At 37.5% G+C, this 26,445-nt stretch overlaps 1 protein-coding gene across 2 annotated transcripts in view; it reads left to right on the forward strand.

Annotated features, from left to right (window-relative positions):
* Positions 1-26,445, forward strand: part of LOC133635013 (guanine nucleotide-binding protein G(q) subunit alpha-like) — a 58,634-nt gene that overhangs the window by 24,441 nt on the left and 7,748 nt on the right. Inside the window, exons 2-5 of one of the 2 annotated variants that reach the window (XM_062027707.1) lie at positions 9,933-10,117; positions 10,332-10,486; positions 13,448-13,576; positions 22,171-22,300. In XM_062027707.1, the coding sequence (XP_061883691.1) occupies positions 9,933-10,117; positions 10,332-10,486; positions 13,448-13,576; positions 22,171-22,300 (599 nt within the window). Of the gene's footprint in view, positions 1-9,932; positions 10,118-10,331; positions 10,487-13,447; positions 13,577-14,046; positions 14,176-22,170; positions 22,301-26,445 lie in introns of both variants that reach the window. The other variant, XM_062027706.1, reaches the window with a different exon arrangement.

Consider the following 26,445-nt stretch of genomic DNA (forward strand, 5'->3'; position numbering starts at 1 on the left):
TATATATATATATCTATATATATATATATCTATATATATATATATAGATATATATATATATAGATATATATATTATTGACAAGTGATGTCTCCAAAACTTTACCACTGAGAAAACGTCCCTACCGAAACCGGATGTAAACAAAACGCATGCCGTTGTGTCTGGAGTGTTGTCAGCATGTCTGCAATGTGACCGTGATTTTTATATATATTGCAAATATACCCGCGGACAGCCATCTACACAATGTGCAAATATTACGAGGACAGTGACAGAGAAAGTCCATCTAGACTAGAACAACAGCACCCAGCAAGTGTGACGTCAGCCTCTTCAGTCAGGGACATGGAGGGACAGAAGTAGAGTCTCTAAACACGAATACATTTTATAATAACACCAGAAGAAGATGCTAGATTTGTTGCTAGTTGTTTTTATTTTTTAAAAAGTCATTACAAATCTCAACAAGGTACATTGTACAAATAGCAGCTACAATTGAAAATTTGGTAAAACGCTAAAAAAAATATGTTAATACTAATTATTAAAAACAGATTTGTTTTGAATGTATGTGTAAATTTTTAGAGACTTTTTAAAGAAATCATATCATAATAGCAAATTATGCAAATTACTTGATTATGTCATTGTGACCACACCCATAGCCACGCCCCCACTGCCACAGGTATCTTGGCAGTTTAGCGTAAACCCTGAGCTACTTTTTGGAGATTTTACAATAAATCTTGTTCACGAGTGAGGGAATAATGGATGATGAGATCGGCAGGCAGGCAGGTCGGTCTGGTATCTGCACTGATGCATCGGTCCGTCATTGTGAAGAGGGATCTGAGCCGGACGGCAAAGTTCCCAATTTACCGGTCGATCGACATTCCTATCCTCACCTATGGCCATGAGCGAGTGACCGGAATGACACAAGCACTCAAACTGACTTACCTCTGTAGGTTGTTGGGGCTCTCCCTTAGAGAGAGATGCTCTGTAGTTGGGGAGGAACTTGGAGAAAAGCTCCACATCGAGAGGAGCCGGATGAAGACGCCTCCCTGGTGAGGTGTTCAGGGCATGTCCAACCGGTAGGAGGCCTCGGGGACGACCTAGGGCATACCTTTGTCTCCCTAGGGCTGGGTATCATGTCCAGTTTCCCAAATCAATTTGGTTTTGATTCATGGGGTTCTGAATTAATCACGATACACTTAAAAATTGACAATGTCCCATATCTGTTACACCAATGTATGTATCTTTGTTTTATGTTCATCATAAAAAAACAACTTAAACTTCTTCCAAAGGAGAAATGCAAGTGAAAGTGTAATTGTATTGCAACTAGGGATTTTCTGATCAGGAATTTATGATGCTGATTCCAATACAAATCATCCTTGAGTAAGATTGGCTGATAACGATACTGAAACTGTAATTTTTTTGATTAATTCGTGTTGAACACTGTTGACTGTTTAAAAATATCAGCACAGTATTGAAAATTGTTTCTTATTCTCTTGTATTAATGTAAATTCCGGACTATAAACTGCTATTTTTTTCCTACACTTTGAGCCCTGCTGCTTATAAAACGGTGCAGCTAATTTATGGATAATTAAAAAATAGTTTAAAAAAAACCCTCAAGTAAATACACTGAGAAGGTGTTTCAATGTGTGTGCTAGTGAAATGTTTAGGACAAGTTTGCTCACTGCAGATGCTGCAGTGTCCTTCCACTATGTGCTTTCAAACCAAAAGTGGAGTGCCGTTCAGTCTTCCAGCTATCCATAGCGTTTGTACTCGTGTAGATTTTTCATTCATAACTCCAAGCAACGTTAGTAAGTTTTACAATATAACTAAAACTGTGTTAACTTACTAAACTGTCCCATGTGTGATGTCTGTAGGAGTGTTTTCATGCATATTTGTGCGAGCTATCAAAATGTAATGACTCTGGAGCTTATCAGCAAATATGGTAACACGTTTACGATTGTCTGTTAGTATTAGTATATACTTATCATAGCATTCTTTTTGTATTGTTTCAGTTTCACAAATTCCTCAGTAAATTCACTAAAATGTCACCGAGGAGTTATTGAGTCTGTATAGCTGAGAGCTAACTTCCGCAGCTAGTGGGTGCGCGGCTAATATATGGGCAACTATTTTTTCTTCTAAAATATAGTGGGTGCAGCTTATATACCGGAAATTACTACATACAATTGCTTGAGCAAAACAAAGTATTATCAATAGTACACAATAACTACACAAAAAAACCCTACCATATATCTCTCATAAAAATATTTTGATTTATGCCCTCAAATTCTTCCTGTGTCCAAATAATTATTCCTTGGATTTGCAAACATGAACAAAAACAACAAAAATTGGTTTTAAAAAAAGAAAAATATCGACCTAATCATTCTACTATCAACAATTTTCTAACATAACACTTGGTGTGGACATCTTCAATTTATAGATGGATTGGTCCTCCTTACGTATCGTGCACTTCTGGTTGCAACAATGCTGACACATCCTCTCTCTAACTTGTATTATTATACTTGTTAATATATGCTTCCTTTCTGCTGCTACACCTCTTAAACTTTACTTAGCACTTATTTCCTGGTGTTGTTTTGAACTAGCTTAGCAACTAGCTAGCTTAGCAAGCATACCTGCTCCTGCTTTCTCTGTGTGTAACATGTTTAGCACCGTCCTGATAGTTAATAACAATACTTAAGATATTAACAAGTGCAATTTATTTACTGTAATGGATAAGGTGGGGAAAATAATCGATTTTTACATGCATCGCAATTTGGACAATGGTTATGAAATCGATTAGTAAACGTCAACAATCGATAATTGATTAATTTATTTTAAATAAAGTAATGCAGACAGTTCTAAAATTTGGCTCACTGCAGCGAGCTGCCGCACCGAGATTATAGGGCACTTATGCTCCAGTTTTGCACACATTTGCATGAATTTAATACATTTAATGGGAATTTCTGATTACAAATGCACTGTTTTTAAAAGTTGCAAGTGATAAACGCTTACTAAGTGAAACGAGAAGAAATGTAAAATTGCATCTATATACATAAATTAAAGAGGCATCAATAATCGATTTTTAATCCGATCCTAGGACCTGAATGGTAATCGAATCGTGGGGTGGCAAGACATTCCCACCTCTAGTAATGGAGGTGATGATTATTATTCATTTAGGAGAGCTGAAGCAGAGTTAAGTGAAGTTTTTTCAGGTTTAAGTAAAGTTTTTTTCAGGTTGTAGTAAAGTTTTTTAGGGCTTAAGTCAAGTTTTTAAGTCAAGTTTAAGGTTTCAGTGAAGTTTTTTTAGGGCTGAAGTTCAGTTTTTAAGTGAAGTTTTTTCAGGTTTAAGTGAAGTTTTTTTAAAAAGTTTAAGTGAACGTTTTCAGGGCTTAAGGGAAGTTTTTTAGAGCTTAAGTGAAGTTTTTTAGAGCTTAAGGGAAGTTTTTAGAGCTTAAGGGAAGTTTTTAGAGCTTAAGTGAAGTTTTTTAGAGCTTAAGTGAAGTTTTTTTAGGGCTTAAGTGAAGTTTTTTTAGGGCTTAAGTGAAATTTTTTAGAGCTTAAGGGAAGTTTTTTAGAGCTTAAGGGAAGTTTTTTTAGGGCTTAAGTGAAGTTTTTTTAGGGCTTAAGTGAAGTGTTTAAGTCAAGTATAAAGTTTCAGTGAAGTTTTTAAGTCAAGTTTAAAATTTCAGTGAAGTTTCTTAGGGCTGAAGTTGAGTTTTTAGGTGAAGTTTTTCATGAAAATGGGCCGATAACTGCAAATTGCATACAGGTATTGTTTCTTCAAGTGCAAGATAGTAACAGTATACATGTAAGCTGTTTTTCTGGGAGTCTTATTTTGTTAGCGCAGTCAGACAGGATGTAACGCGCTACAATTTTATTGTGTAGGCCGGAAGTGGCCTCTCGGTTTTTATGGTGCATTTGACACCGCTCCGTGTGGGGGAGATGAAAATGTAAAGAAAATGACCTGCTGTCTTTTTGTGAGCGGCGATTTAACAAGACTCTTAGTTATAAAATATATATAATCAATAATAACAGTTTCAGGTGAGTGCAGCTGTAAATCTTTGCCAACTAAAGTTGTACTGTCTTTTCTTCTGGCACTAATGGAGGGGAATGATTGATATTATGCCTTGTGCATCAATATTGCTAACAATGAGAAGATATCGATCAAATTGAGGATTTTCCCCAGCCCTGTTTCTCTCCAATGTGTGTGTTGTGGGGGTGCATTTACATAACATTTCAATTATTGTACAGGATATGATTCCAACTCCCCAGGCGGTGGTGAGTCTTTTTGTAAAAGATATCTCTTAGAGTGCACTTTAGTCTGCTGTGTCCTGTAAAAATATACCTGTAGGAAACAATATAGCACATTGCAAGTGTCGTGACACAATTCTCTGCACGTCTGTTAGCATGTACAGTAAACTTGTGGACCTCTGTGACCACAGTGAAAAGTATGCGCACTTACAGGAGAAAAAAAAATTCTCACTAGCGTTGCATGTTTGCCTTGGCCCCATGGAGACGTGACGAAATCTATCCTCCAGTGTTTTTTGTTTTGTTTTTTTGGCCATGTATTTATGAGTCTGGTGCTGGCGTTGCCATGGGAACTAGCATGAACCCTAAAGAGTAGCTCCAGTGAATGTACAGTAGCTTGACCGTGAGAAATGCTTCTGCCGGGTGTTCCACGCAGACACTGGAACAATGAGATCTGTTGAATGAAGCTCGTCATGCCTGCAAGAGATTTTTGCTTTTATGTGTGTCGAAGAAAATAGTCACAAACATGGCGCGCAATGAGACTGATGTCTCAGTTCCCATATCCAGGAGGTACAATGGAACCTCTGAACGAGCAGCTTGTACCACTTCTTTTCCAAAGCATTACAACATGTTCATGTCAGTTTGCTCTCCTCGGCACAACAGTAGAAATGAGGGGGGTCCAGACACAACTTTTCACTTCCAATATTGGAGCCTTGAGTATTGACTGATACCGATGATCTTCTAATACGATATCAGCAGGAATTATATATACTGTGGTGAATGTTGGAAAATCTGTAATGTACTTATGCTGTCTTTTATGATGAAGTGGCATGGTAGTTCTTTTTTGACGACACCTATTGGCCATCATAATTCATCACGTTAAGTTCATGACGCAGTACATTGAATTATGCGGACCCGTTTACTAATACACTTCTACCCTGGATACTTTGTATATGCAACTTATATGCAACTATGAATTAGGGCTGGGCGATATATCGATATACTCGATATATCGCGGGTTTGTCTCTGTGCGATATAGAAAATGACTATCGTGATATTCGAGTATACTTTCTCACGCAGTTGCTTTTAGCTGCTGGCATTACACTACAGGCTCTTCTCACTCTTTCTAGTCTCTCCTTCTCACAGAGACATAAACAAGCGCACCTTCTTACATACGTCACATACGTATACGCCCTCGCGGAGTAGAGAGGTAGCAGCATGGCTAAAGTTAGCTGTGGTGCGAGTGGTAATACGAGAGAAAGAAGGTGCGAATCTGGTAAGAAATGAAGGAATAATTAATTCCCAAGAAAAACAGCAGGGGGTCCATCGTCTGGCGGTGGTTTGGCTTCAAGTGGGAATATGTCGAACAGACAACCGTAATTTGTCAAGTGTGGGGCAAAAGCGTAACTGCATAATGCTACAAAGAGTAGCATTACTGCTAATATGTAGCATCATTTGAAAAGTCACCTGCTAGAGAATGAAGAGTGCTCGAAACTCCGCATGTCAACATCTCCGTTTGGTGCCACACCAACAAAATGCCGAGGCAACCATTTCCACATCAACACCGTATGAAAAAAATAGTCCACGACATAAGGAGATAACGTCCGCAGGAACCTACCACATAGTGAAGGACATACACTATTTGATTTGCTATTATGCAGCTCATTTTTATTTGACACTTATTAAAATATCTTGTGTGACATCATGCACAGAAGTGCACTTTATTTGTTTTAAACTATTGTAGTGGCGTTCTGTACAAAAAGTGCACTTTAATTTAGTGTTGTTTTGATATGTCATCTTAGTGACATCATGCACAAAAGTGCACTAATAGCTTGTTTTAAAATGTCTCTGACAATCTTGCACTTTCTGTTTTGAAATGACATGAATGTTTGTGCCACTGCTTAATAACTGTTTAATAAATACACTTTTAGTTGTGATTTCCCTCTCTGCATGAAAGTTTAAAAGTAGCATATATTAATGCAGTATGAAGAAGAATGTTTTAATTAGGACACATAGAATCATCATACTGCTGTGATTATATGCATCAAGTGTTCATTCAAGGCTGAGGTAAAATATTGCGATATATATCGTGTATCGTGACATGGCCTAAAAATATCGAGATATTAAAAAAAAGGCCATATCGCCCAGCCCTGCTATGAATATTTGATACTTGCAAATGTGCTGTTTCCCAGTGCAATATTGTTTAATGAAGGACACTTATTACAGATGTCTAGCTTGTGTGCTATTTGTGTGTTGCTGTGAGCTCCTGGTAGCCTATAGACTACCATGCATAAGTTTATAAGGCCAAGCACAATCACAGGACATTGTGCCACACTTATTATATAATATAATTAACACTTAAAACCTTTAGTATATCAGTATGTGGAATTAAATGATGGAATGGATTAAACAAAGAAATCAAACATTGATTTGGATTCATTTTAAGAAACTGCTTAAACTTAAATTGTTTACAAAGTACAAGGAAGAATTATGACAAACGTATTAAACTTATTGAAACTGATATATTATTCATCTCATTATGTGAATCATAACTGACTTAACTATTTATCTGAAGAACTGTTGTATTCAGAATGAACAATTGAAGAACAGGAAGTCAACATGTGTTAGTACTGGAATTGCTATGATGACTCTGCTATTTAATCCTTTTCGGACATGTTGTAAAGAAAAATGAAAATATGTGATGTATCATACTGGAGTTTATACATGTTCGGAATAAACTTCAACCAACATTATCGATTAAGGATTGTTACAAATAACAATCACAATTCAATCGCAAATAAAAAAAAATTTAAACCCCACAATTTGAGAGGTCTTTATTGTTTTTAAGCTGGAGTACTTGAATCTTGTGTCACCGTTCAGAATTCACACTGTAAATCCTGCCTCCCTCTCAGCACACCTCGCCGATAGTGCCTCCCGGTCACAAGAGCGCTGTAGGTGCACACGCATAGGGAGCGCTGTAGGTGCACACGCATAGGTTGTTGACAGTCTGAAGTTGCATCGAAGGATCCCTTCGTTCAAATTTTGTTGAACGCTATCGGTAACACCCGTTGCCACACAAAATGGTACACACAAAGTATAGGAAAATGGAACATTAGATGACCTGCCTAGAAGGAAAACGGCAACCTGTGTGTCCAAAGTTAGTCCAAGACTGGCCAGCAATGCCCTCCATCTTGAATACGCCGGACAAATATTTATTCGAGTTTTGGCTCTTCTTTGTTTTTTTTAGATGTACAGCATCTTTCTTTTCTTCCTCTGATTTCTTGTTTTTGTATTTTTTAGCAGTATATGCTGTAACAGCAAGCAAAGGTATTTTCCAGGTGGGTGTTCGGCAGCTGTGCTTCACGAAAAACAAGTTTGCACCGTGCACGCGCTTCACTATATATCGCGTCAGCCAATGAGGGGGTTCCTTCGTGGGCTCTGCTCAGCCCTCCTTAGGGATGATACTCGAAACCGGTTTTCCCGGTTGTTTGATAAGAAAAGAACAGAGTCCTCGGACTCTAATCCCTTTTTGAGAACCGGTACCCGTTATCGAGACCACTATAGTAAAGGAAAAGAGTTGATTCTTTATTCGAATCCCGTCCCGACCAGAAATGCTCCGTGGGACATCACAATAAATGACGTCACGTAGCTCAGTCATTAGGCGCAGATAGCGAAAGCAGGAAAACAATGGACGGGTAAAAGCGCTCCAAGGTGTAATAAAGTTCAAAACAAAAGGTATAATCCATCGAATAACTTTACTGAGATTTTAGCAGGGCAAAACACATGACCAACACTTTTACAACCAACCGGAAACATAGCAACCAGGCTAGCAACGCACCTCCTTTACGGCAGCTGTCGCAACGTTCTTAAAACAACCGCAGCACATACATATATATACAACATATCTCCCTTTTTTAACTTTTGTTTTTCTTTCCTTGTAAACAAAACAAAATCACACTGTAGATGTGTTGTCGGTCTAATTATAAATAATGCAGACGAGGCGTGTTGGCTGAGTTCTTGACGTTTACTTTCACAGCGTGGCAACATGCAACACTTTTCGGGGCTACCGCCATGCTCGTAACTCCCGTTGCATGCTGGGTAGTGTAGTTGTTATATTCTCTAGTCTAGCTCATAACATTTTTCCCCCATAAAGAAATAATGTTAACTCAATAAAGTGTATTTCTTTTTTTAGCTTTAACTTTTCATTTATTAGCATTGTAACCACATTTGCAAAGAACTTTTCTCTTCATAGAATTTTCTTTCAATAAAGAAATAAAGTGCAAAAATGTCAAAGCATCATAACAAACAGTTATGTCAAATAGCAGCAGAAGTGCACTTTTTGGAGAGCTGTATTATTTTCAGTTTTGTGCCCAAGGGACTGATTTTATTTAACACTATATTATTATTTATACACCTATAGTGATCACAGAGACAGCTTGTTTTTGTGTTACTGTATATATTTGTTTTTCTGAAAAATCCCACTTAATATACTTTGGGTAACAACAGTCAATATTTATTTTTATTTTTTTAAGGGGGTAACAGTCAATATTTATTTATTTATTACATTTAATTTTTTTCTTATATAATAAAAGTGAGCTTTTGTTAAACCAAATATTGTGTGTTTTTTCCATATACAACAACCTATCTGGACTCCATAAGAGAATCAATAAGGAATCGGTTCGATAAGAGGATTTGATAATAGGCTCGAACTCGATCATTTCTTATCAAACATCATCCCTAACTAAAATACTTAATTGTAAGGCACAGACAGCACACAGACATGATTTTTTTCAGAAATATTACTGGTACGATGTACTGTATGATACTAATATTTTTTTTTTAGTTAAAGAATATAGCTTACGTACCCCAGCGTTTTATTGGGTGGATAAACGCAGGCTTTTCCACTGTTTGAGCGCCACATCTTTAGCGTTGTGCAGAGCGACCACTTTAATGATCGTTTTCCTCAGTGCTGCTTTCTTATTGTACATGGCATCATCATACATACCTTGTGTCAACGATTCCACCACAATAAGCTGCTTTTTAGCTGCAGTTGGTTTGTTTGTTGTTGCGGTCTTGTTCGCCTCGTAAAGAGTTGCTTTTCCCGCACACGACTGGATGCTTCGGTTTCAGATGCTGGAGTAAGTGCCTTTTCTAAACTTTTTCAGCGTGCAATCATTTGTTCCACGCCTGTTGCCGCAAAACCAAACCACTGACAAAAACCTTTCTTTTTTTTGGAACAAACATCTATCTCTCGTTAGCAATGTTTTGCCGTGTGTGTGAAAATCCCTAAGTAAGTAAGGGGAGGGTGGAAGCTACAAAAGCTGCTGTGGACAAAAAGTATGCCGGAGCAAAAGGAGAATAAACATGAATTTTTTTATTTTTTTAAAATCGTCTGCAACAAAAAATCAAATTATCGCCCAGGCCTATGTTTACCTTTTGTAAATGACCTCACTAAAATACAACAAAACAATCTAGTTTGCTTATTGGAGGACATGTTAACTGGCTGTCCAACTTTGCACAGGTAATCACGTTACAGGACTGCTTGTATCAGAGAGCTTATATCGGAGGTTCTAGATGCAAGTTTTTGCTGATGTCAGACAGATAGCCACTAGCTGAAATATCATCACTTATTTCACTAGTCTAGTGAAGAATGGTTTGTGTGTTGGTGGGCTAAACCTTGTCTTTTTTTCTTCAGGTACCGGCGAGAGTGGCAAGAGTACTTTTATCAAACAGATGCGAATAATTCACGGCTCGGGCTACACCGATGAAGACAAGAAGGGCTTCACCAAGCTGGTCTACCAGAACATCTTCACGTCCATGCAGTCCATGATCCGCGCAACCGAGACCCTAAAGATACCCTACAAGTTCGAACAGAACAAAGTACGTAACATGTTGTAAATATGTTCATATTTGCTGGTGTGCATTTTCTCTGAGTGATCACACATTAATGATACTAAGCTTTTAGTTACCAGGAAACATGTTAAGTACTTGTTTGGGATCATTTTAGGATTGAGGCTACTCGTTGAAATCTGACTTGTGAATGTTTCTGCATGAAGTTGTCTTCTATAAGCTAACCCTCGGCTGTCTTTCCCAGAATAATGCACAGCTGGTGCGCGAGGTGGACGTGGAGATGGTGACGTCGTTTGATCAGCCCTACATCGGAGCCATCAAGATGCTGTGGGCTGACCCTGGCATCCAGGAGGCCTACGACCGCAGGAGAGAGTACCAGCTCTCTGACTCAACCAAATAGTATGTGTCTGTTTTGAATATACTAGAAAGACATGTCACTAATTTGCATGTAGCTGTGGCTAAGATACCTAAATGCTATTATAGGTTAAAAATATTCAAACTAATTGTTCTGTATATTAGGGATGTAACGGTGCATCGTTCGGTTCACCCTGCACAGCACAATCCGCCCACAATGCCGACTTTAAATGTGACTTAGATATTGGGTTTCACAACGTAAAGCGCTTTGAGTCACTTGAGAAAAAGCGCTATATAAATGTAATTCACTTCACTTCACTTCACTGACAGGTAAAACTATGTGACTGAACTAGGGTTGTACGGTATACCGGTACTAGTGTAGTACCGCGATACTAATGAATCATATTCGGTACTATACCGCCTCTAAAAAGTACCGGTCCCCGCCCCCCCCTTTTTTTTAACGGGCAAGTCGTGACATTGCTGGTTTTACGAGGAGAGGAGCATGTTCGGCAACGCACAATCACCAAGTACTTATAAGCAGACAGTGTGTAGACAGAAAAGGGAGAATGGACGCATTTTGGCTTAAAAAGTAAAGATAAAGGTGAAGTTATAACACTGAAACGCCCTCAGCAAGAGGTGCTTTAAGACATGGCTAGTTAGTTAGCGGCTAACGTCCAGCCGCAGTCGGCAGTGTTTTAGCTACTTCTAAATCACTAATCCTCGCCTCCATGGCGACAAATAAAGTAAGTTTCTTACATGTGTCATCCCTGCAGGACAAGGAATAGCTAAACATGCTTCACTACACACTGTAGCTCACCGGCGTCATAATGTAAACAAACACCATTGGTGGATCTACACCTGACATCCACTGTAATGATACCAAGTACAAGAGGGTATCTAGTTGATATACTATGATTACATCGATATTTTTTATCGTCACAAAAACTTTTTTTGTTTTTTTAAAATTCATATTATGTTTATAAACTCAGGTAATATGTCCCTGGACACATGAGGACTTTGAATATGACAAATGTATGATCCTGTAACTACTTGGTATCGGATCCATACCCAAATTTGTGGTATCATCCAAAACTAATGGAAAGCATCTAAACAACAGAAGAATAAGTGATAATTACATTTTAACAGAAGTGTAGATAGAACATGTTCAAACAGAAAGTAAGCAGATATTAACAGTAAATGAACAAGTAGATTAATAATTCATTTGCGAATGCAGCTGAGATAGGCTCCAGCACCCCCCGCAACCTCGAACGGGACAAGCGGTAGAAAATGGATGGATGGATGGTTAAAAACTTGTTTCTAAAATGATCATTAGGTTTGTTTTATGCCTACACACATTATTTTTCACTACTTCAAATGCTAACTGCACTTGAATGTCTTTCATTAATTATACAGTAAGATAATTGACTTAGTAAATGTCCGTTTTGGGTCACCACTTGCCATTATGGTGTGATGCCAAACCATTGGTGAGAAGAACTGGTGTTTACGAGTGGTCAAGGATTAAAAGGCAATTTACGAGGGGTGCTCCATAAAAATCGATTCACAAACAAATCACGATTTTTTTTTTTAAATTTTGATTCTAAGTCTAACTCATAGTTGCTTTTTTTTTCTTTTATTAGATTAACACTCGATTTTTGTAAACACAATTTTAAAACTAAGGTTTTTTTAGGTTGTACGTCAGCAGCCAAGAGGAGCTTTTGTAACCCGCAACCTGTTTTGAAAAGGTTTTATTATAATTTATATACCAAATATCATGTTCGGAGAATCGTGTTGAATAAATTCTGAACGAATCGTCACCCCAAAAATTGGATTTGAATCTAATTGAGAGGTACCCAGAGATTCCCACCTCTACAATTTACTATTTGAAAGTGTTGTGTTTAGTTACTAGTCACTTAAGAAAAGTCTTGTAAATGCAGTTTTTGCTGACAAGCAAAATAAAGACACATTTTGATCGGAAAAAGTTGTTAAACTCAAAAATAGTACTATAAATGAACTGAAACCAAGGTCCAAACCGTACCGTGGGTTACCTGTACCGTTGCACTCCTACTATATTTTTGTGTGCGTGTGTGTATGTATATATATATATATATATATATATATATATATATATATATATATAAATATATATATATAGTAACACTTTAGTATGGGGAACATATTCACCATTAATTAGTTGCTTATTAAAGTAACAAAGACTTAATTACAGTTATTTGGACACTAGGGGAACATATAAGGGTTAGGGTTACTAATAAGCAATAATTCTGAGGTTATTGAGGGAAGACGGTATAGCTCGGTTGGTAGAGCAACTGTGCCAGCAACTTGAGGGTTCCAGGTCTGATCCCCGCTTCCGCCATCCTAGTCACTGCCGTTGTGTCCTTGGGCAAGACACTTTACCCACCTGCTCCCAGTGCCACCCACACTGCTTTAAATGTGACTTAGATATTGGGTTTCACAATGTAAAGCGCTTTGAGTCACTTGAGAAAAAGCGCTATATAAATGTAATTCACTTCACTTCACAAGACTCTTAGTTAATGGCTTACTGGTTGTATAATAAGGCCATGCAATATAAGGCATTAATAAGTACTTAATGACTAATTAAGAGCCAATATGTTACTAATTTGCATGTTAATAAGCAACTAATTAATGGTGAATGTGTTCCCCATACTAAATTGTTACCATATATATATATATATATATATATATATATATATATATATATATATATATATATATATATATATATATATGTATGTATGTATGTATGTATGTATGTATGTATGTATGTATGTATGTATGTATGTATATAATGTACACACAATATAATAGCAAAAAATCATACATATTGTTACATTAGTACCTATCTGACAGATTTTGTTTGTTGCAATATTTTCTTTGATATGCACCTGATTTTGATTATGTGTGCCTGTGTTAGCCTTTTATGAAGATTTTGCTGTTGCATCCCTGTCATATATTCCTCCCCATCCACAGTTACCTTAACGATTTAGAACGAATAACGACGTCAGGGTATGTGCCCACCCAGCAAGATGTGCTGCGGGTTCGAGTGCCCACCACCGGCATAATTGAGTACCCCTTTGACCTGGAGAATATAATCTTCAGGTACTGGCGACCAGCCCCGCCCGCCAGGTCTCTGGTTGGCTGTCTGCCGGACAGCAACGAGCTGTCGATGCCGCCGTCTTCCACAAGCTGAGCTTGGGCTGCTACATACTGTATACGCATCCCTGATGGTAGCCTCCCAAAAGACTAGAGTCCAGAACTACAAGTTGGCCTGCTGAGTACTAGTGTGTCTCTTATTGATACACTTGAAGTCACATTCCCTGTTTTTGTACACGCAATCCTTAAGAGTGTAAATCTGTCTTTGGGAACTGCCATCATGGATTAAGCTGTAATTCCTTTGTGGGTTTCTGGCACAACATTTCATTTAATTCCCTCTTGTTCCTCAGGAATGTTCCCTCTGGTTACATCTGTACTCAACCACTTGCTTTTGGAGGGTTTGTGTGCTGTATCTGCTGCCATGCTTCACTTTTCTTCTTTCTTTCCTCCTCTCTTGCTGTCCCTCCGATCTCCAGCTATCTTAGTGATCTGGATCGTATTGCTGAATCGTCCTATCTGCCAACTCAACAGGATGTGCTTAGGGTTCGTATCCCAACCACTGGGATCATAGAATACCCTTTCGACTTGCAAAGCATCATTTTCAGGTAGATTTGAAAGCATTGCACCACTTTGACTAACTTCAGCCCGCCCATACAAGTGCTTTTGTTTCCATCAGATGTCCAAAGGTCGGCTCCATGTTATCCTATAAACCCATTCCAGCTTCCAATGTATTGTGCACTGTCTACTAAAATTCTACTAGAGCTGCTTGTTAATCGGTGGCAGTTTTAGTCTAGGCACATTCTAAGCTGCACAATGTTGTTATTTCGTTGGGAAACTTGAACCTCTGATGTCCAGCACCTCTAAAAGCTGCTGTATTTCACCAGTTCAGGATTCAAACATTTTCAACCAGCCGTAAGATGAGTGGCGTTGTCTCGCATGCTCATACCGGCAAGAGATCCTGGAGAAGGACAGGTTTTAAAAACCGATGCTATGGTTGATTTGTATTGTACTGTTGTTAAACTAGTAAGTGAAATCATAGGCTTTTCCAAACACTGCTTTTATAACGTTATCCTTGTGTTGTTTGCGTGTGTATTAGTCGGACGTAGCTTATGCGAGATTGCAGTTCGTTTGAAAGTGAGAGTTTAATATAACTCTGCTCAACATTGTATCCTTAACATTAAAGAAATACATACGAATCAACTTACAACAAATAACTTAAACATTGTTTTTTTTAGTCTGTAACAGAAAAGATTTAAAGTGCCTGAAATTGAAAAATAAATTAAATCCATATATAAAGGCAAGTCAAGCAAGTTTTTTGTAGAGCACAATTAGTACACAAAGCAAATCAAAGTGCTTAACAGGAAATTGAAAGTAAAATAATCAAAAATGTATAATTAATTTTATTTATAAAGCACTTTACTTTTTTTAAATCTCAAAGTGTTTCAATGGCAAGTTAAAAGCACACATAAAACACACACAAAGAATACAATAAAAACTAATAGCCCTATTTGTAACTTTTCTTGAAAAGATGTGTCTTCAGTTGTTTTTTGAATATTTTCACAGACTGTGGTGCTCTCAGGTTGTCTGGAAGAGCATTCCAGGGCCATGGATCATTCAAATTAAAAACAGAATTTGAATTACAATCAAAGAGTGTGGATAAAATACTTTCAGTTGTCATATGCATAATTTAAAAAAAAAAAGTGTTTTTAGACTGGATTTGGACATTGCCAACGTTGAAGCCTGTCTCTCATATTCTGGAAGACTTTTCCAGTTTTTAGGAGCATAAAACTGAAACACTGCCTGACTCTGGGCACCAGCAGGAGACCACTCCCTGAAGTCCTTGGAGCCCGAGATGGTTCATATGGTCCTAACATGTCAGAGATGTACTTTGGTATGAGACCATGAAAAAACTTTTACACAAGCAGAGCTGTTTTAAAGTCTATTCTCTGAGCAACAGGAAGTTGGAGTGGAGTAAACTAAACACTGGACTAATATGGTCATATTTCCTGGTTCTAGTCAGGACTCGAGCAGCAGTATCCTGGATGTACTGCAGCTGCTTTAAAGCTATAAATTACAAACATTTTTGGAGCGACTTGAACCATTTCATACTGAAAAATAAGATCAACTACAATAAATAATAGTAAATTCAATTTGATCAGCAACATTAACTCAGGAGCACAATATATAAAACACTTTAACCAACAAATCATAAAAGAATAAAACAATTGTACTGATTTTATTACATTTTTTTATTAAAACAAGGACGTCAGGGTTAATGGCTACAATGAGCACATTTTGTAGTGCACAGCTTTTCCAAACAGGGTTTTAAGCGTGATACTGATAAAGCATTTTCCCCGGGTAGCTGGGATCTCACCGCCCCACTGTTTGATAAGAACTGGGTTAGGGTGTGAACAGTCTTAGTTGTTTTCTTTGTTGTGTACTTTTTTCTTTCTAATGCCAATACAGATTGCTAGTCGTGACAATAGTATGCTGAAGCGTCAATAAGTCCACCACGATCATTCAAGTCTTTTTGCTGAGACTCTCCTCACTGGCACATGTTATGGCGCACTGCATTTGTTTTGTTGTTTTATGACGGTTGTTTAGTTTTTTTGCACTTTCCTGCACAGTTGACTCGAAGACTAATTAAAACTGCATCATTGTCGTAAATGTGAACAAAAAGGAATAGGAATGGATTGTGTTTGACCTTAGAGCTCTGTTTTGTTATGTCCCTGATGATCACCATAACTACAAGAACCAAAGCAGATGTTGCCGAAACACATTCAAACATTACCAACCACACAAAATAGCTGCGGAATTTGTAGTAATCCGTTAGATCCCAGAGCTCCTGTAAATAATGACATCAACTAATGCAATGTTTTTAGCATGTAGCATTCGCTTCTTCTATGCAATCCCACATAGCTAAACAAGCTGAAATGACCACAATTTTTCCCCTAGTGTACGTGAGAGACACACAGCGTATGGTCAACAGTGGAATTAGATACAAAGCCTGTGAACTGGGATTTCACAGGTGTGAAAATGGAAACAACCAAATGATTTGAGGCTTAAAAGGCAGGTGTTGATTGAAGACTTTCCTGCTGCAGAATGTTACATGACCCTGCTGGTACGTGTTACCCCTCTTGTGGTAATAAAAAAGTGCATCTTTTAACATCTTTATTTACACCAAATGACATATAGTCCTGATAAGAGTACAGATACTGTATGTATCGGTAGGGAATTGGTATAAAAAAAACCTAAAGATTGACATCCCTAATGCTGACTTATTGAGGAATGTGTATATGAAAACTTCCCAAAAGCTTCATATCGGCGCCAACATTTGGCATTTTGATGAGGTTTTTTTTGTTTTTGTTTTTTTACACAACTACAACAGAAGTACATCAGCAGATACAATATATACAGTTGGTAGGAAAGTATTCAGACCCCTTTACATTTTTCAGTCTTTGTTTTATTGCAGCCATTTACTAAAATCAAAAAAGTTTATTTTATTTCTCATTAATGTACACTCAGCACCCTATCTTTGACAGAAAAAATCAGAGATGTAGAATTTTTTGAAAATGTCTTAAAGATCAAATGTAAATGTACATAAGTATTATGACTCTTTGCTCAATACTTTGTTGATGCACCTTTGGCAGCTGTTACAGCCTTTGCTGCATTCATCTTAGTCTAGTCAGGGAGGTGACCAAGAACCTGATGGTTACTGTCAGAGCTACAGCATTCCTCTGTGGAGAGAGAAGAACCTTCCAGAAGGACAACCATCCCTGCAGCAACCCACCAATCAGGCCAGTATGGTAGAGTGGCCAGACGGAAGCCATTTCTCAGTAAAACGTTTGCCAAAATGCACCTAAAATACTATTAGACCATGAGAAACAAAATTCTAGGTCTGATGAGACAAAGATTGAAGTCTTTGGCGTGAATGCCAGGCGTCATGTTTGGAGGAAATACCATCCCTACAGTGAAGCATGGTGGTGGCAGCATCATGCTGTGGGGATGCTTTTCAGTGGCAGGACCCGGGAGACTAGTCAGAATAGGGGGAAAGATGAATCCAGCAATGTACAGAGACATCCTGGATGAAAACCAACGCTTTCCATCCAACCTGATGGAGCTTGAGAGGTGCTGTATAGAGGATTGGGCGAAATTGCCCAAAGATAGGTGTACCAAGTTTGTGGTATCGTATTCAAAAAGACTTGCTGCCAAAGGTGCATCAACAAAATATTGACCAAAGGCTGTGAATGTGCTCTTTGAGGTTTTTTTATTTTTCATATATTTGCAAAATTTTCTACATTTCTGTTTTTTTCATTCTGTCAAGATGGGGTGCAGAGTGTACATTAATGACAAATAAAATTAACTCTTTTGATTTTCACAAACGGCTGCAATGAAACCGAGAGAAAAATTTAAAGGGGTCTTAACATTTTTTCCATTCCCACTGTACACATAAAATACAAGTATTTAGTATTAAAAGAATAAAATAATTGGTGACAAAGATGGTAAGGCACAAACCCTTTTGCCCTTTAAAAAAAAACAACAAAAAAAAACCTTAAAAATACGAATTGTCAATAATTCTCCCTTAATATATTTTGATATCTAACAGGGCATTTAATAAATAAACAAATTCAAATGTATTATAATACAATTAATTAATTTATTTATTGCCTGTCAAAACCACCAATTTTTGCCTGTAAATGCTGTTTTTTTCGTCCTTCTTTTCTGACGTCTTCTCTGCCCCATTTTGTTTGTTTTTGCTACTGCAGCAATGGAGTCGCTCGACAAGCCTCCATGGGCAACACTGGAAATGTGGGCTCATTAAAGGAGTGCCCCGAGTTTCGGGATTCAATCAAATAAACGGGACAGTGATGAATGGACACGAAGATGACAGAAAAGCTATGTCTGCCAAAAATCCAACTTTTGTGTAAATATCTTGATACATACAGTACAGGCCAAAAGGTTGGACACACCTTCTCATTCAATGCGATGTTTTTATTTTCATGACTATTTACGTTGTAGATTGTCACATCAAAACTATGAATGAACACATGTGGAGTTATGTACTTCACAAAAAAAGAAATGAAAACATGTTTTATATTCTAGTTTCTTCAAAATAGCCACCCTTTGCTCTGATTACTGCTTTGCACACTCTTGGCATTCTCTCCATGAGCTTCAAGAGCTATTCACCTGAAATGGTTTTAACTTCACAGGTGTGCTTGAAGCTCATGGAGAGAATGCCAAGAGTGTGCAAAGTAGTAATCAGAGCAAAGGGTGGCGATTTTGAAAAAAATAAAATATAAAACATGTTTTCAGTTATTTCACCTTTTTTTCTTAAGTTCGTAACTCCACATGTGTTCATTCATAGTTTTGATGTGACAATCTACAATGTAAATAGTCATGAAAATAAAGAAAACACATTGAATGAGGAGAAGGTGTGTCCAAACTTTTGGTCTGTACTGTATGTTATTATATATTATAAAAGTAAAGAAGAGCAGGCAGCAGCTCACACATTCTCATACTTTCCCTAACTTCCAGGAAGAAGTTAAAGAAAAATATCTCAACTCTCAGGAGCCCAGAACTGTTTTTATTGAAATGTTTGCAGTATTTCACAAGGAAACATAACAATGTCCATAAACTGCGATGCAATTGAGTAGACGGCGAGTTATTGTGATGTAAGAGAAATTTTTAACAATTTTCCCAGGAGATTTCCCATATTTTGAAATGCAAATGTCGGTGCTGTGAAATCACTTGCTACTATATTAACCACATTAGCGCTTCATAATAATAATAATATTACATTTTACTTATAAGGCGCCTTTCTGGGCACTCAAGGACCCGTACACAATAAAATCAATTGGATGAAAACAACAATAACAACAACAAAGCTTGATAAGATTTACAGTGAATAAGCAGTCAGGAATTGAGTCTTGATTTAAAGAGGAATATTGAGTCTATATTATTATATATTGACACTACAAAACATGGTCGCGACTGGTCCGTCTTTTCCTAAATGTTAAAAAAACAATTTAAAGCCAAGTCCAGCTGCTTGCTGACGTGTACTATTCATGTGTCGGCAAATTAATATCTATTCCAAATATCTGTTATCGGCCTCCTTGACTACTACTAATCGGTATCAACCCTGGCAAAAAACATATCTGTTGATATCTAGTTTTTACAGCCTTTTGTTAGATTTTTTTCCTCTGTTGTCCACAACCTTCCAAGGGTTGGCCCAAAAAAGCAGGCGAGCCACCAAGACATAGAACATCTTCCATTCTCGCTCTTGCAAAAACACAAACAAAGAAGAGAGGCTCGAAATGGACTTAGCGAGCGAGAGTGATTACAGTAGAGTGCAAATCGATAGGAAGCTATCATGTCAGCTTCCTCCTACGCTTGGCAAGGCTGGAAATAACTGCGCCTGCAATGTGGTTGTGCTCAAGAGCTTCCCAGCTGCTCGACTGCGGCGAGCTGAGAGGCTGTGCTGCTGACGGTGACTCACCACACGCTCAATGGCTCCGGCTTTAGCAAGACATTACACACATCGCCACTTATGGAACACATCTTAGGAAATGTGCGCTAGTATTGCGCCATCAATGACGGCTGTACGGACGCTAGTAACAAGCACTCAGCAAATATGGCAGATCCACCTAGTACTTGGATAGAAGATTAGTGGTAATATAGAGCAAGGGTGTCCAAAGTGTGGCCCAGGTAGCTATTTTTTTAATGGCCCACGGGACATTTAAAAAAAATACTATTACAAAAAAAAAGCACAAGTGGAGTAAAAGAGCAAACAGGTGAAATGTAACGAGAAAAAGTTGCAATGTCGACTCCAATAACACAAAACTGCCATGCAGGCTGTTTTTTTTCTCTTTAAAACTGTCATTGTTCAAAAAATAAAAAAAGATTATCAACGGATAGATCTGTAAAGATAGATTGCTAAGTAAAAATATAATATATTGATATATAACTTATTTTTTTAACTTTTATGAGTGGGGGGCCTTTAGATCCCCAAGACCTGAATCAGGTTTTTGTTTTTTTTACTGACATATTTCTAAATACAATAATGAATCAAAAGCAATGTTATGAATTATTGATCAATTTAAAGCTCCAATTACTTCACATCAAATATTTCATGCTAAAAAAAATTGGGGTGCACAAAAAAACCGAATCAAGATTCTTGTTCATCCCAATTCCACATCGACTCATCATTTTCGTAAATCAATTAAAAAAACTTTTCAATGAGGGCTTATTATGCAAAACCTACTTTTCTAAACTATTGGTACCTGCTTATGTCTATTATGCTGATGAGCTTCAAGAGGTAGTCACCTGAACATTTTTTCACTTCACAGGTGTGCTTGAAGCTCATGGAGAGAATGCCAAGAGTGTGCAAAGCAGTAATCAGAGCAAAGGGTGGCTATTTTGAAGAAACTAGAATATAAAACATGTTTTCAGTTCTTTTTTTGTGAAGTACATAACTCCACATGTGTTCATTCATAGTTTTGATGTGACAATCTACAACGTAAATAGTCATGAAAATAAAAACATCGCATTGAATGAGAAGGTGTGTCCAACCTTTTGGTCCGTACAGTATGTATTAAGATATTTACACAAAAGTTGGATTTTGAGCAGACATAGCTTTTCTGTCATCTTCGTGTCCATTCATCACTGTCCCGTTTATTTGATTGAATCCCGAAACTCGGGGCACTCCTTGAATGAGGCCACATTTCCAGTGTTGCCCATGGAGGCTTGTCGAGCGACTCCATTGCTGCAGTAGCAAAAACAAACAAAATAAGGCCGAGAAGATGTCAGAAAAGAAGGACAAAAACGGTATGTACAGGAAAAAATTGGTGGTTTTGACCGGTAATAAATAAATAAATTGTATTGATGTGACAATCTACAATGTAAATAGTCATGAAAATAAAGAAAACACATTGAATGAGAAGATGTGTCCAAACTTTTGGCCTGTACTGTATGTCTTTGTAGCAATGTTTTTCTACAAAATCAAAAAGTCCCCCACATACATCACATTTTTTTTAAGCTTTTTTCACATTATGTTACATATTTTTGCACTTTTTTTCTTACGTTTTTACTGGGGTTTTTTTCTTGACAATATGTTGCAGGCTAACAAAACTCGACCGCGAGCTGCAAACGGCTCCCGGGCTGCACTTTGGACACCCCAGTCTTAGATCATTTAATAAGACGCCACCAAGCTGTTGCTCTTGTCTCAGTGCTGAGGCAGTCACAGATTGACTGTCTGCTCTTCTGCAGAGTAGGAAGTGAAGAAGGGCACTGTTTACACACACGCTGGCTGTGCAGATCCTTCAGCCATCTTTTTCCTGCTCATATTCTTGCTGTCAAAAAGGTGTTTGCCATGCTTTAGTAAATATATAGCTGCAGTCCCTTCTTACCCTCCTTTGCAGCTGTGAATTTCCTGCATGAATATCACGTTTCTCTTCAAATTGAATGGACTTGCTCCATGTGCATTCTGTTTCCCTTTGTATGTATTCTATATGCATGCTTTTCTGTGTTAAACAAAAGAAATGTTGCGTAACCTAATCATTTAAACTGTTTCCTGCCTTGTTTGGCATGCCTCCATCGTTCAGAATGGTGGATGTGGGCGGTCAGAGGTCAGAGAGGAGGAAGTGGATCCACTGCTTTGAGAACGTCACCTCTATCATGTTTCTGGTGGCGCTCAGCGAGTACGACCAGGTCCTGGTGGAGTCGGACAACGAGGTGAGAAGCACTTTTTGTGGGCTTTTTCTGCATATTTTCCAGGGATGCACAATTTATCTTTTTTCAAGCCGATACAAATCATGTCCTGCTTCTCCATACCAATAACTTATTAACATCTATATTATTCATGAAGATTTAACTGGAGGTAAAAAAGAGTCGAAAATACCATATTTTACGGACTGCAGATGCACCGGCACTAAATTTGAGAAAAAAATGTTTTTCCCTTATACTAGTTGCACTGGACTATAAGCCGCAGATTTACCGTATTTTTCGGACTATAAGTAGCAGTTTTTTTCATAGTTTGGCCGGGGGTGCGACTTATACTCAGGAGCGACTTATGTGTGAAATGATGAACACATTAGCGTAAAATATCAAATAATATTATTGATCTCATTCACGTAGGAGACTAGACGTATAAGATTTCATGGGATTTAGCGACAGATTGTTTGGTAAACGTATAGCATGTTCTATATGTTATAGTTATTTGAATGACTCTTACCATAATATGTTACGTTAACATACCAGTTGGTTATTTATGCCTCATATAACGTACACTTATTCAGCCTGTTGTTCACTATTCTTTAGACATTTGAAATTGCCTTTCAAATGTCTATTCTTGCTGTTGGCTTTTATCAAATACATTTCCCCCAAAAATGCGACTTATACTCCAGTGCGACTTATATATGTTTTTGTCCTTCTTTATTATGCATTTTCGGCCGGAGCGACTTATACTCCGAAAAAGACGGTATACGTTGTAAAATGAGTTATTTACACAGAAATATTTATTTACGTACCTTAATTGTTTCCAAACGGTGTCTATAACACGGCAGTAAAACGGATGATTAAGCAAAACCGAAGTCATGGTCATGGACCCTCTAGCTGCGTAAGCTCGCTCTCCAATCAGCTAAACAGACTCAATAACTCCACTGTGACGTTTTGGTGAATTTACTGAATGCCATTGTAAGGTAATAATTGACTACAATACAATAACATGTAAAACACTCATACAGAAATCACACAATGGATGGTTTAGTAAGTCACAATTGTTTTAGATATATTGTAAAACTCACAAAAGTTTCTTGGAATGATGAATGAGTGGAGATTAGTTTATTTCAAACACGAACACAAAATATAATACATCACAGCATTTCATGTCATTTCTCTTTACATGTCCGAAAAGGAGTAGGAAGAAGCAAAGCTGATTTATTCCTACCCCTTTCCCACTTCAGAACACATACTAATACATATGTTCACTTAGTCTTCTTTTTGTAACACAATCACATCAGTGAATTATTAGTACAGCAATTCTTGCAATTGATAATTGAATCAGCCATGATTAACATACTGGGATGAAGAATATCTCGTCAATAAAGTTGAATGTATTTCACAAAATGTTTCTTTCTTGTACTTTGTAAGCACAGCCTCTTAAACCGGATCATATCAGTACATTAACTTCTTTGCTCAACACATTCCATAGTTTAAATCCACATACTGATATACTAAATGTTGTACGTGCATACAAATGTTTTAAGTTAGTTTTTCCTCAAAGGTTTTTATTTTTCTTCTTTTTTTGAGAAGAGTTGTACATTCTTGGGTAGCAGGTTATAGTTTGTTTTGTACGTCATTTTAGCTGTTTGCAAGTCATTGAATTTCAATATTTTTGATGAAATAAATAAAGGGTTTGTATAGCCAACCTTATGTATTGTTCTCACTGACCTTTTTTGTAACACCGTTAGTGACTCTTATGTGTGACTGCCATCTACTGGTCACACTTATCATTACACCATATACCAAATAAAATTGCTTCGAGGACGATAAACACAACCAGAATGAATCCGTATATAAGGCGCACTGTCAATTTTTGAGAAAATTAAAAGGATTTAAATACAGTCTGAAAAATACGGTAGTTTGTTGCATTAATGGAGTAATTGGATAAAACACTATTAAGCCTCATTGCGTATTTTAGGAGAAATAGTTCAAATTAAAAAAAGATTTTTCTTCTTGCCATAACCTTCAATTTACCTTTCTTTTACTTTTTTTTTTTAACCTTTGGTTACCTTCTTTGACCTTATTTTACCTTCTATTTAACTTTGACTTTGTTTTACCATATTTTACCTTCCTTTTACCTTCTTTGATTTTATTTACCGCATTTTACCTTCTATTTAACTTTTACTTTGTTTTACCATATTTTACCTTCCATTTACCTTCGGTTCTCCTATTTACTTTCTTTGACTTTATTCACCGCATTTTACCTTCTCTTTACCTTATCTAACCTATTGAACTTTTACTTTGTTTTGCCATCTTTTACCCCCTAATTAACTTGTTTTATCTTTTTTAATGCGGTTCGGATTTGATCCATTTTTATTATTTACAGTCATTAAACAATAAATAGAAGCGAGAAGAATATAAATCAAAGCTTTTTCCTAATCAAATGAATGGATTAATCGTCGCAGGCCTAGTCGTAGCCATACTGGCGTTCCAAGTGGCTGATAAGGTTTGATGTTTCATCCCTCCTCGCCGAGTTACTGCGGAACATTTGGTGCAAATAGCACGCGGAGAGTCTTCTTCTGAAGCAGCAAAGAAGTCTGGTACAGTCGACGCCATGTTTGGTTTACAAAGAGTTTAAAGGTGTCAGCACAGCATGTCGGGAAAAAAGAGCGCTTGATTTTCTCACCTTAACCCACCTACAGCACATTTTGTTATCGGCTAACTGAGCTATTTTGTAATGTTATAGGATTTATTGGTGCAATGTCATTATTTCTTATATTCACCTAATAATTATCGGCCCTACATTTACTACGCATCCTAACATTTACCTTCTTCTTCCATGACTAAGCTTGGTCAATGAAGGCTTTTGCACACTGGTATGTGACGTGAGAGCCAGGCCGTGAAGTTATTAAAGAGGTGTTTCTGAATGGCTGAGCAGTGTTTAGGCACCAAAGTGTCCAAGGGATTAGCTCGCCGTGTTAACAGTTCTAAGACAAAGGCTTTGACCCCACAGGCCAATGAAAACATGGTTTGTTTTTAAAATGCTCTGATTTCATCACATCAAGTCTTGCCCTTGTATGATTGTCATAATTATCCATCCATTTTCTACTGCTAGTCCCTCTCGGAGCCTCTTCCAGCTGCACGAGGGCAGATCTTGCTAGTCTTTCTGTAGTATATTACCCATTCTTTTATTGTGTAAGCAAATGTCAGGCAGCGTAGTACTTATACACGATTAGGAATTGTCCACTAATTCTTTAAATATGATTAGACAGCCAAAACCAATAGATCCCGTCGTCTATGTGGTGCAACTTATTAAGTTCTGGCCCAAAGTGGTCTTCTTTTTATTAATAAGAAGTGCACGCTTAAGTCAATGGGCCACCATTTTTTTGATATAAAATGGGATCATTTCTATACAAAATGTGTCCGTTTATGTTGACAGCAACATAACTACTGTAGAATTACACAACATTAAAACTTGCACACAGTGACTTCTTGTTAAGAAAGCTTCAAAATAAAAGCATGGCAGTTAGAACAGGGCGATAAAACAATATCAATATAAAATCGTGATAGACACGCAAACGAGCTCAGAGAAAATGTGTTTGATAAAATGTTCGATGTATATATTTTTTTATACGTCGGAAGAAACCGGAAGTTGCATGAACAAAGTCACTCGCTCTCACGCAGGAAGTGATCACTGATCAGTAGGAGTGACACGCTAACAGCCAATCAGGTAACAGTATCAACTATCATTTTTGGTTACACCATCTTGTTGTCGCACGGTTGATTCTTTGCATAGACTGAGAAGAGAAAGTAAAATTGAAGAAATTGTGGATAAAAGAGGAAAAGTCACCTGGACAGTATGGCACTTTTTTGGATGTCTTCAAAGGGATCGTAGTCAGACCGATGTGGTCTGTAAATGATGCAAGGCACTCGTCCCCACCACGACTGGTAATGTGAGCTCTGCTCACCCTTTAGAGCACAGCTGTAACTTCCTGGCAGTAAACCTGCAGAAAATAGTTCTTCTCAGGTTTCTCTGTGTTGACATTTTCACACTTTGCAGTATTTTCTTACACATTATGAAGCATTTCTTACATATTCCTTATTTTTGCACCTTCATTTTAAGAGCTTATTAAGTTTTCAATGTGATTTTAGAATGT

The sequence above is a fragment of the Entelurus aequoreus genome, linkage group LG19, assembly GCF_033978785.1.
Source record: "Entelurus aequoreus isolate RoL-2023_Sb linkage group LG19, RoL_Eaeq_v1.1, whole genome shotgun sequence".
Classification (NCBI taxonomy): domain Eukaryota; kingdom Metazoa; phylum Chordata; class Actinopteri; order Syngnathiformes; family Syngnathidae; genus Entelurus; species Entelurus aequoreus.